General features: G+C 39.3%; 1 protein-coding gene and 1 pseudogene across 1 annotated transcript; both read right to left on the bottom strand.

Moving 5' to 3' along the window:
- Positions 1 to 703: 703 nt before the first annotated feature.
- Positions 704 to 1327, bottom strand: LOC149257064 (uncharacterized). The gene has a single exon (XM_089453959.1). It carries the CDS (start codon positions 1325 to 1327, stop codon positions 704 to 706), a length of 624 nt encoding a protein of 207 aa, XP_089310085.1.
- A 583-nt stretch (positions 1328 to 1910) lies between these two features.
- LOC149257063 (hypersensitive-induced response protein 4 pseudogene) lies at positions 1911 to 2321 on the bottom strand (annotated as a pseudogene).
- Between the last annotated feature and the right edge of the window lie 10191 nt (positions 2322 to 12512).

Genomic DNA, 12512 nt, shown 5'->3' with positions numbered 1-12512 from the left:
CATATGAAACAAGAGGAAAACTAATGCTAACTTTCATACCACAGGAATCTCAGAAGTCAGAGCTGTGTAATTTCATTAAACTCTCTGCCAAAAACTGTACATTGAAAGCTCTGTTCTCCAGCACTCTCAGCACTCAGAAACTCTCCCCCTTTTCTCTTACCAATGAATTTTTTATAATAAATACATGCTGCTCAGGAAAAACCAATCGACCCCAAAACCTCTGCGTTGTTACAATTACAAAAATTAGGAATGGGCGTTTCATCTATGCTAAACATAGAACAGCCTTTCCCAAAATCCTCTGATGGCTTGACATATGGAGCGCTGATCCTTTTGAATCGGGACTGAGGATAAAAGTAGGCGAATTGACCCTGTTTTCTGCTGTGACAGATGTCTTAAAATGCTATGACACAGTTGAGCTCGGGGGAAAAAACAATTCATGTATTAAAAATACGATCTAAAATAAATGGGAAAAGACTGCTCTTTCTGTTTTGAGCTAAGTATTTATTTAGCCAAGTCATGATGTTGAATGCCTCTTCAGCGTCTTCGTCTTCCTCAAGAGAATCGGGATGATGAGCAAAACCATGGCCTTTACGATGTCACTGCAATGCCATAAATGGTCCCTGTCCAGATTTTATGCCGCATATTTTCCTTAGATGAAACGGACGCCTTAAATATTGCAACAACTGCCACGTTACTAATATCTTTAATTCATATGCAAACGGTTCATCTTCCCTTTGGCAAATTTTGAACTTCGAAAACATATGTCATTTGGCAATGGAATGATGGACTCTATTTTAAAAGGTTCACTCATTGATTTGATTTGAACTTCCAAATGAGGATGAAGTTTGTCAAGGCCGATTCCTTCAACATGACAGGTTATAATGGTTATTTCTGGTTGGTCAAAGACAACAAAATCCAAATCGTTGATATCTGTAAAGCAAACCTGTATGTCAACCAAACTTGGGGATGCCCGTTCAATTCTTGATTGGCTTCCAGAGTCTTCCTTCACTACAACTTTTATAGAATAGCTTGTGTTGGGTAGAAGGCCCCTAAGTCGATATTTCCCTGAACTGTATGTTGTTGTTTCTTCATAATAGCCTTTTGAGAGTGATCTTGCCTCCAAAGAAATGCCTTCCCTGGACTGCCCTGAAAGCGACGTTACAGTTCCCAAAACACTGTAAGCAACGCGATGAGCAACAAATGTCACTTCTTTAACTTCTCCAGATTCTAGTTCTATCGCCGCAATGTATGCCAACGAACCAGAGCATGATGCGAACAAGAACCACAAATTTATAGACTCTGAGCATGTGATCACAGTAATAACCATGAATGCAGTGCCCAATTGTAACAAGCCACTGTAATGAGCTAGATATAAATGTGATCATCAATTCAGATCGCGTCCACGGAGATGGAGCAAGTGAGATACATAAAATATTGCCTCAGAATCATGGTAATGTGCAATCCAAGTTACACAAGCCACAAAAAATGCGTCAGAATTATGGTGCGATCCATTTCTTTCGGAAATATGATCCACATAAATAATGCAAGGGAATACATATGGGCCACATAGAGTGTAACAAAGAGCGAGCATATGAGAGTATATACGAGCCACAAATTATGAATCTAACCACTGAATTATTTAGACAAAGAGATATGTAACCCACAGAGAAATGTATTCAGATCACTGTAATAGACTGCGAGCTTTAGAACATATCACAGTCAAACAAACATGAGCCTTAGAGAATACCAATTTGATACCCAAAATTTAGTCTAGTTCACCAAAAGAGAGGCTACCAGATCAGAAATTCATCCAATAAAGGTCACATGGATATGTTGTGAAGACTTACAAGGGTATATGAGGCTATGAATATTTGATCAAGATCTGGACCTGCAACATCAATTTTCCAGCATCAATTTTCCAGAAGAATTCTCTTTCCCACGCGACCCCTCTCTAACTTCATCCAACACACTTGCAAGTTGAAGTCGTTGAGCTGCATGATCTCATTCATTGCCTTCTGTACTGAAGGATCCGGAACTATATCAACCACAAGTATCTGTTGTATGTTATACCCATATGACCCCATTGCTTTTTCAAGCTCTTCTAACACAACTTTGGCAACATCGCGCTTTTGCTCAAATAATTCATCCAAATTCATCTTTGGAACATTTGCTCGAACCACATCAAACACATAAGCTTGAATTTGTTCTTGAGGATTTTGCAGCTCATAAAATGCATCGTCAGCATTCTGTTTCACAACACGATACTGGATGAAGCAAAATAATTGCACAAAGACATTGTCCTGAAATTTATCTGAAACCATATGACGAAGTCGTTGATAGTAAACTGGACCAATGAATATTTCACAAGTAAGCTCTGTACCAAGGGTGCCACTGTAGAGAACCTCTGTGCCATGATAGTTGAAATCATATGAAGATAAAACTTGACCAAATTCATCAACAGTAGAGTCTGATGTATGCTTTGTTTTCTTTGTGCTTTTACAGAGGTAGGAGCTTGAAGTTGCTGCCAGTTGAAGAGCTGAAGATAAATTACATAATCTAAAACAACACATTAATGATTTCTTCTTCAAAACAGGGTTTTGAAGAAGAATCAATCTCTGACATGAGACGGAGTCTAACACATGGCACATTGTGGAAGGTTGAAGGGTTGAGCTTAAGGCCTTCAGAGTGCACTCATGCGCTCAAGGAGGGCGCACTTCTTTGAGTCGAAAAAATGCGCTCAAAGGAAGACATGGTTTCCTGAAGGGCACAGTTCGAGACAAGGAAGGGGAAAGGGCTTAGGGATTGCGTTTTGTGCTCTTGGATGGCGCATGGTGCACTTCTAAACAATGAAGAAATCCCGATCAAGCCTTCGGGGTGTGCTCATGCGCTCTTTGCCTTGATGGGTTTGCTTTGAAACCAAAAATTGTGTAAGTCTAGAAGATCGGAAAAGGGGTGAAAATGAGTTTAGACATAAAATGAAGTGCGACACATACCAACTCATCAAGAAAATTTAGACAAGCTTGAACAATGATAAGTATACATCAAAACGCCACTATGCATGCGTTCCCCAAGTACAACAGGTGAAGTGTGTGCGATTGCGACCAAAAAATGTTGTTTTACAACAACAAAGATGTTACAACCATGAGATGCACTAAAAGATATTCTAATCATTGCAACGACGCTTGAGAACATCCCAAAACACTTGAAATGTATAGAATGACATGAGAAGACACTTGACGATCAAGGCAACACTAGGTATGATAGTAAAGAAGGCTCCAAAATTTGAAAGTAGTGAAATTTTTGGAGGGTGTTGTAGCAGTGACAACAGTATCTTATATATTTCTTCCTTTATCATAGTTATTTTACTATCAGCTAGTCTCTTGTCTTTGTATCCTTTGCTTGGTTGTAATTGTTCTTCTATGGCCTCCTAGTGCGGATTGCAGGTACATAGCAAAGGCCACCTAGACTCTGGGGGCAGACAGAAGTACTGGAAGAATGAAGCAAAGCATGTGACAAGAGGACTTTCCCAAAATCAGTGATGTGTGTTGTATTAGATGAGATCCGAGTTTAGAGGGAGCAAGAAGATCATCAAGTTTGAAGTATACCTTGTCTGTGTCGAAGAGAAGTCAATGATGACTTTCAAATGGATATACAAGATCTAGCATACAGGATAGAAAAGTACAAATTGAGAGTTGAAAATAGAAAATTCTCCCAGAAAGAGGGAGAAGATCATGACAAGACATTTGTTTCAGTTCTCAAGTAAACATTTATTAGAAGTATTATCGTTGCTTTGAAAATTGCACCAAATGGATGTAGAGATCAAGAAGTGTATATAGAGCCACCTCAAGACTGTGAAAATTTACATGTATATTGCAGCAACTGGAAATTATTCTTCTAACTGTAAATTTAATTATGCAATTTATTTGCTATGACAAACAACGAATAAAATCACAACTGCGATTTTCACCATAAAAACGTTGCAGAAAATAAAATGTTGGAAAGTGAGAAATGCTAGCACACACATAAAAATCACATTTGTTTTTGGACAGTTGTCCCCAAAAAAACCCAAAAGTGGGAAAACCGGTGCAGCAACTAAGGGTTATATTATTATGCAGCAGTGAAATTCCGAGTACAATTTGGATGTTGAAACTAGCAATCCAATCTTAGAGAAATATTGGAAAAAATCAATTGAGGGAAATTACCCTCTCTCTCACAAGAAATTCTGCCACAAGATGCCTTAGAAATTGGTTATCCAAACTCTTGCACAAGCCCTTTTGTGCTGCCTCTGTGTAGACCATCACATGTATGGCTAGAAACCCTCTCTGATCCAGTCGTCCTGCCTTTAGCTGCCGTTGGAAGTCATTGACCAGGACCTCTGGAAATATTCTCAGCCTTCAGCACATGAAACACCCTGCTCTTCAGCAAAATCGAATTGCCTTCTTGAGGCTACTGTGCATTCCTTGTGCAACCTCACCGAGAAATAACTCGGCCTCCTCTCCTGGCTTTCTGGAACTGGAATCCTCTTATGGAATCACTGTATTTTCCCCTCTGCGTCCCTTCTGGCTCGAACTCTCTTCCTCTACTCGACCTCTTAAGTTGGATAGCTCAACATGCCAAGGAACTCGCTCTATTGGCTCACACTTTGTGTCTTTCTCCAACCCATCAACCTCCTCTTACAATCTCCAATTGGAATTCAACGACCACGATTAAAACTTAATCGATGGTTGAGATCATCTCCAAGTCAATATGTGTCAGTTTCTAGAGAATTCTCACATTGCTCATTTAATTACTATTATTAATCAATGTTCCTAAGTTAGACTTTGGAAATATTTTAATGATGGTCAATTAATTTAATTGAGTTATCTCTAGGTGCAATTTCCAAAAACGATTTTTGGGTTTTGGAGATCTATGTTTTGGCCTCCCCACAAAGTTTGAGACTAGAACACCATCCAATACTACAAAAACTAAAACTCCGTCTTAGTTGTTGGAAATAATGAGGGGGGGTGAATCAATATTTCTTTTACAATTGTCATTTTACCAGTTCTAGATCACTTAGAACAATATAGAATAAATGATTTTATTAATCAGAAATGACAAGGACTTCAATCCTCTTCTTTACAATAATTCAAGTACAATAATGCTTAGGGCTCTAACCTGTATGATGTCAAGCTCCAACTTGGTCTCTATGAGGCTCCAACTCTATCTTCCATGAGGCTTCAACAATGTAGTTATGAGGCCCCAACCACTAGGGCTCCAACCCGATCTTCTTGAGGACTCATATCCTCTAGGGCTCCAACCCTCTGCTGCAACTCTTCAAGACAAGTACAATGGTTCTTCAAGGCTTCCTATGTCTTATGCAACAAGCCCTGATAGTCATCTTCAACAATGCCCTAAAAGTACCCTAGCTCATCAATGACAACTTTGTCAACCTCAAAAGATGTCTCCAAAACTCTTCATGATCACCAAAACAATTTTCTTCAAGGTCACATCATGAGGGCTTCAATCATGTATCAAAGTATCCAAGAATGCCTCCAAGATCAACTTCTACAAGTCTTCCAGATGTCTTCAATAATGCCTCAAGATGTCTTAATAAGTTTCCCCAAGAAATGAAGGCTTCTCCAAGGTATGCTCCAAATCTTCAAGAATGCTTCACAAGTCAACAAGTCTTCACAAGATCTGCACACTAGAATTCAAGGGATCTTCAACAATACTAGAGATGCTCCAAAAATTCTCTCAAGTCATCAATGCTCCTTCGACAAGACTTAATAAAGCCTTCAATCAATTCTTTAAGGGCTTCTTCAAAAGGTCTACAATGTTTTCAATCACTGCTTCAATGAGTACAAAATTCCAATGCTCAAAGTTCATTTATCTTCACAAGTCCTCAAAGAATCAACTCTTAGGGCCTACAAATCTGCCACCTAACATTTTTAAATTCCTTAACCAAGGACTGTTATTAGGGCTTGAAACAAGCCACACTAGAACTTCACGCTTTTCTTAGACTGCTCCACAAATTGTCTTAAACCTGGACCTCCCCAGCACCCTTCTTCCCTTGAATACAACCTACTTTCTCTCCCAATTCACTTCAAATTTGATCATATAATTTCTGAGGTACTCAGCCTTATAGCAGCTTCAAATCATAGGGAAATTTCTTTCACAAGCCTTAAATCCATACATTGGTGCTCAAAAAATGTGGCTTAGTTCAGGCAGCCTACATTGCTACACAGTCTCTCTAAAATAGGGCTTTGTCTAGTTGTTATAACACACAAAATTCTCGGTTGGTATCATAGAGAGACTCCTATTCTTGCTCTTACAATCTCAACCAAATCTTTTCCTTGTACCTCCACTGACCTACAACAGATTCCAATCCTTTCTACAAGTCTGAAGTTGCAGGGTTGTAGGAGATCGAGGATTATAGTTGTAACATATCCAAGCTTCAATTATTTGTCCAAATTCTGGTCTCTCATAGATCCACAAAGGAGTGCCTCTACAAGTCCAAAAAATATCATCACAAGTCTTGAAGATATGTGAATTTTCTTCTATGATGTAGAGCTGCAATAGGAGGGACTCCTTTTCAGAAAATGTTGAATTGTTCTCAAGAAATGCGTACCAAAAAAACCTTTAGACAATTTGATCCCTTGATATCCTTAGCTCTTCTAGTTCATGAGTTATGAACTTGTGCTGCTCCTGTACACTCCCTTTACTTTTACGAATTCAGATAGCTAGAATGGAAGAATTTGACTTATATTTATAGTGATTTTACTTAAACATGAAGGGACATGTCCATTGGAGGGACACATCTATGACTTAGTGAGACTACACAAGTCGGCTTGGCAGACTTTGCCATTTTTGACAGTCATAATTAAAAAATTAATATCTCTCAATTGGCAAAGAGTTAGAAGGCATATGAATACTTGTTGGAAAGGGCTTGAAGCCCTCTATCAGTTGATGTAAAGACATTTTCAAAATGATGTCTCTAAATGCCAAAAAAATATTTTCTTTTGTGATAGTCTTAGGTTTTTTATGATAGTCCTTAGATTTATGACTTTAGGTCTTGTTAGGCTAGGATTAGGGCATTATTGTCAAGGTCTTTTAGGGCATCACATAGTGAGGACTTCTTGTATGAGGCTAGGGCATCTTCACATTCCAACAACTAGGGTTTGTCATAAATGCACTTAGATCATTAAGGAATGCACTAGGGTTTTCATCTTCAATAATGCTCATATTGACATCAATGACAACTTTGACCAACATTAGCGAGGAAGGTGTTCTCTAGTGTTACACTGCTAATACACCCGATCTCTGCATCATCCTTCCATACATGTTCTTGATGTCTGACAACTGTAGTTGCCTACCACTGTCCACCAACTATTGTGCTAACTTTGATTCATCTGCTACTATATGTAGTTGAACCATGTTGCATATGTGTTGCTGATGACACTGCATTGTACAACTTGTATTGCTGCCAACTTTGCATTTGCACAACCACCCAACAAACACTCCCTCTCACTATTGGTGTTGTTGCTACAACTATTGCAACTGAGAAGCATCAAAAATATTGAATCAACTGTGATCACATGTTGCAATTGTCTCCTAAGCTTCTGATTGCTACTAGCCTCTGCACTATCTACTAGGAAATTTGCATTATTGTTGACTCTACACTATGCCTCCTACACTACTACCAACGCTACTTTGTGCTCCTCAACATTTGACTACAACTAGTCTACAATTGTCACTCTTGCACTAACTGCACCAACTGACATTGATCCTCCTACTACTGAATATTGTGGGCCCTTGTAGCAAGGATAATAATCCATGTGAGCAATAAACTACAATTTTTTCTCCTCTATGGACCCTACCCAGCTTTGTGCTACTCTAGTGTCTAGAACTCAATGTCTCCCCACCTCTCTTCTAGAGGTATAGTTGCATACAAAGTGAATTGGTCCTCCAATTTGGAAGATAATTGATCTATCTCTGTGGATGTTGTCGCCTGATCTTGCTTCTCCTTCTTGTCCTTCTTCTTCGGATGACAATGGGTACTGTAGTGGCCAAACTCAACACACCTGAAGCACTTGATCTTGGATAGATCATTCTTCTTCTTCTTCTCTCCCTACAAGCCTTGTCCCTGACTGGGACCTTTTTCTTTCTCTTTCGATGCAAGGGCCACATTTTCTTCCTCCTTCACACCCTTCGACCCTTTGCTGCTACTGCCGCTTATGGAGCTCTTTACTAGAGTTCGCCCACATCTAGTCCCACCCAAGCAATTGATCTCGTCCCAGAATGCTTTGGATCAAATTCTCCAATTCCTCGGTGACATTGTTGAGGGCTAAACGCATAAGTTCTGTAGTTGGTGGAAACTCTCTTACAGCTGCGAGCTCATCCCAGATATCGTGAATTATGGTGAGAAAGGGGTTGATTCCTTCACCCTTCTGCATACGAACATTCCCCAGCTTTTCCTTCAGTAACATCTTCCACTACTCGGAAGGATTCTGATATAGTGAGGCAATAGCATCCCACATTTCTTTGGTTGTATTCTTGGCCGCAACGTGTGAGACTATATGATCTCAAACTCCATCGAGAATCAACCGCTTTGCCCTAGCCATCTCCTTATTGTAATTAGCTAGTTGGTTTACATTTGTAGGCACGACTACAACTCGTTTTGTGTACATCTTCAGACCATATTCATCTAGCAGGAATGTCATCCTAGCCTTCCAGATACAATAGTTCCATGCACCCTCTAATATGTCCTGATATCAGTCTTGTTGAAGCCATCACTACAAAAACTCGACCCAGGACGGAAATCTCCCTCTTTCACCTGCTAGCATTGTTATTCACATTCCTTCCTGGAGTGAGAAAATCTGCTTGTTGCTACTGCGAACTACAATTGGAAATTTTGGGTTTTTGAAACTAGAAACCCTCTGAGAGAAACTCCTTATGTGTGTGTAATTTCTCTTCCACCCGGTGTTGATTCTACTACTGCAAACTGCTGCAAAACCCTACTGCGCCCAAACAAGAAATCTGCTCTGCAAAAATATTGTGTTGCTCACCTCTGCCTATTGGAATCACTTCCCAAACAAATCAAACTTTCTTGTCACCTGCAACTAGAAAATCAAACCCTTGTCTAGCAATTCGCACTACCAGACTTGGCACTACGCAACCCTTGAGAAATTTGTGTTGTTGCTCCTGAGCCACGAAATTCTCCCTCTTCGTCTCTAAGCCTCTTCTCCGTCAAACTATGCTCTAATACCATGTGAAAGTTTACAAGTCTATTGTAGCAACTGGAAATTATTCTTCTAACTGTAAATTTAATTATGCAGTTTATTTGCTACAACAAACAATGAATAAAATCACAACTACAATTTTCACCATAAAAATGTTGTAGAAAATAAAATGTTGGAAACTGAGAAATGCTAGCATACACATAAAAATGACACAATTATTTTTGGACAATTGTTCATGGAAAAACACAATGTAGCAAAATCGGTGCAGCAGTCGAGGGTTATATTATTATGCAGCAGTTAAACTCTGAGTACAAATTGGATGCTTAAACTAGCAATCCAATCTGAGAGAAATACTAGCCAAAATCAACTGAGGGAAATTATCCTATCTCTCACAAGCACTCCTGCAACAAGTTGCCTCAGAAATTGGTTGTCCAAACTCTTGCGCAGGCCCTTTTGCACAGACCCTCACACGTGTGGTTGGAAACCCTCTCTGATCAAGTTGTTTTTCCTTCAGTAGTTGTTCGAAGTCACTGGCCAAGCCCTCTAGAAATATTCCCAACCTCTGGCACCTGAAACACCCTACTCTTCAACCAAATCGAATTGCCTTCTTGAGGCTACTATGCAATCCTTACGCAACCTCCTAGAGAAATAACTCGGCCTCCTCTCCTAACTCTCCGAAACTGGAATCCTCCTCCAGAATCACTGTCTCTACCCCTCTGCGCCCCTTCTGGCTTGAACTCTCTTCCTCTTCTCGACCTCTAAAGCTAGATAGCTCGACCTGCCAAGGAACTCGCTCTACTGGCTCACACTTTGTCTTTCTCCAACCCCATCAACCTCCTCTTATAATCTCCAGTTGAGACTTCAACGGCCACGATTAATATTTAATTGATAGTTGAAATCATCTCCAAGTCGATCCCTGTGAGTTTGTAGAGAATTCTCACCTTTCTCAATTAATTACTATTAATTAACCAGTTTTCCTAAGTTAGACTTAGGAAAAATTTAAATGATGATCAATTAATTTAATTGGGCTATCTCTAGGTGGAATTTACATAAACAATTTCTGGGTTTTGGAGATCTCTTGTGTTTTAGCCTCTCCACAAATTTTGAGACTAGAACACCATCTAATGCTACAAAAAATAACAAGGACTTTGAGGTACATGAGGAGAAGTCTCATGATTGAAGAAGGATTTGTACAACTACAAGCAGACGTGTTGGTCTTGGTATTCTTGGATTGATGGATATATTACGTGTCTTGGTTGATCTTATTATTATATGATTTGTTTCTGATGAAAGTAGAAGAACTCATGTGTTAGAGGGAGCAATTGTAGTAGAATGATTTGTTTTCATAACAAAAGGAGCGGTTAGGAAGCCTTGTTTTTAGCTTCAAAGGGAGTTGAACTCTAAGTTCGAAAGATGGTCTGTCATTAACATTGTCAGGCTAGATAGTTGATATGTTGGAAGGCAATGGTGGCAAAGAAAGAGCACCAATTAGGGTAACCACAAAGTAGCCATGATGATGGACCCGGTGAAGGAAGTCGATTGATTTATGTTTACGCCAAGGCATGTGTGGCTCAACATGTGAAGTACCAGCATAGTATAGTTGATCATGGCATAGTTAGTTATGGTTTGAGATATCTCTCAAAAAGTGAAGTATAGTTTTAGGGATTCACAGATTTAGATTGGGCAGAGAGTGTAGAAGTCAGAAAGAGTTTATCAAGATATTGCTTCAGTTCGGGCTCCAAGAAGCAAACATTTGTTGCACTCAATACTGTCGAGGTAGAGTATATTGCAACCAGTTTAGCGTGTTGTGAAGTAGTGTGGCTTCAAAAGTTACTCATAAGACTTTTTGATCAGGTGCTAAAATCAACTGTGATATATTGTGACAATCAAAGTTGTGTGAAGCTTACAAAAAATCCATGATAGATCGAAACACATTGAAATCAAGTACCACTTCATTTGTGACATGGTGCAAAAGGAAGCAGTGAAGCTCGATTACATCCCCATTGATGAGCAGATAGTTGATATTTTTACAAAGCTTATGTTCAGATCAAAGTTTGTACACTCCAGGGACAAACTTGGCTTGTTGAGAATGCCACTCTCAGTGAGAGGGAGCACTGATGACATAGCATCATGGACAGACATTCTCCCTGTATCAAGTATATTGACAAAAATAAGGGAGAATGATCTGTCAAAGGACAGTCATTATTCCTGTGTCAAGTATGTTCACCCGAATTAGGAAGAATGGTCCTGGAGCATCAGTCTTGTTTAGCATCAGGCCCCAAATTACTCAAATAGAGTGTGGCCTTTGGAGATTCACCATGTGTCAAAGATATTGACCAGAATGATGGTGAACCAAGACTAGTCTATATACCATGTGTTAGATAGACCGGAAATATGGTGACTAGTTGATGCTAAATGTTATACCATGTGTTAGGAGTACTGACCAAGATTATGGTGAGGATATACCATAGGTTAGAGGTACCGACCGAAATTATGGTAACTTGTTGATGTTGTTGGTTTGCCATGTGTCACAATTATTGACCATATTACAGTAACATGTTGATGCTATTGATTTACCATGTGTCATAGTTGTTGACCAGATTATGGTTACTTGTGTTACGAGGTGTCACAGTTGTTGACCTCATCATGGTAATTGGATTTGTTATAACCTTTTCTTAGAGAAATTTGGCAACATGAAAGCATCTAGATAGTCATTATGAATACCTCCCTAGCTAAGAGGGAGCGTTGAATTTTGTAGCTATGGTTGATCTTCATAATTAATATTTTAACCCTTGATGCATTTATCATGCGAAATATAAAGCATGTTCTTCATGCTATTGTCAAAAGATAAAAAATAAAAAATAAAATATGACATGTTCTTCATGTCATTTTTTTAAAAGAGAAAAGTTGGGAATTTTAAATTTGAAATTTGGCTCCAAAGACGACCTGGTCGGCCCTGCAACAAGACAAGTCGGACCAGCTTCTAAAGGCACCCATTCAGCCTCTCAAGACACTATATATACATACCATTTTGTCCTCCCCCAAGGGCAAGTAACTTGGTTTGTCTAAGGCAAGCGAAGAAGATGCACATAAGGCAAATAAGGACAAATCTGTGGGAGAGTTTCTGGGTTTATCTAAGGAGCAGAATCAAGTCATTCTTGAGAGAAGAAGGTCAAAGTTCAGTCCTTTCCAAAGCAGACTAGGTTGTACTTGTTGAGCAACAGATTGACTTGTCTTGTGGGCAGTTTGACCAAGAGTGACCAGAGTTGTCAGATTGACTTTATGTTTGCCGTA

The sequence above is a fragment of the Pinus tabuliformis genome, chromosome 6, assembly GCF_031772625.1.
Source record: "Pinus tabuliformis cultivar Carrire ecotype Pingquan chromosome 6, CPIR1, whole genome shotgun sequence".
Taxonomy (NCBI): Eukaryota; Viridiplantae; Streptophyta; class Pinopsida; order Pinales; family Pinaceae; genus Pinus; species Pinus tabuliformis.
Note: the sequence above shows the minus strand (reverse complement) of the source record. Positions and strands in the feature narration are given on the sequence as shown.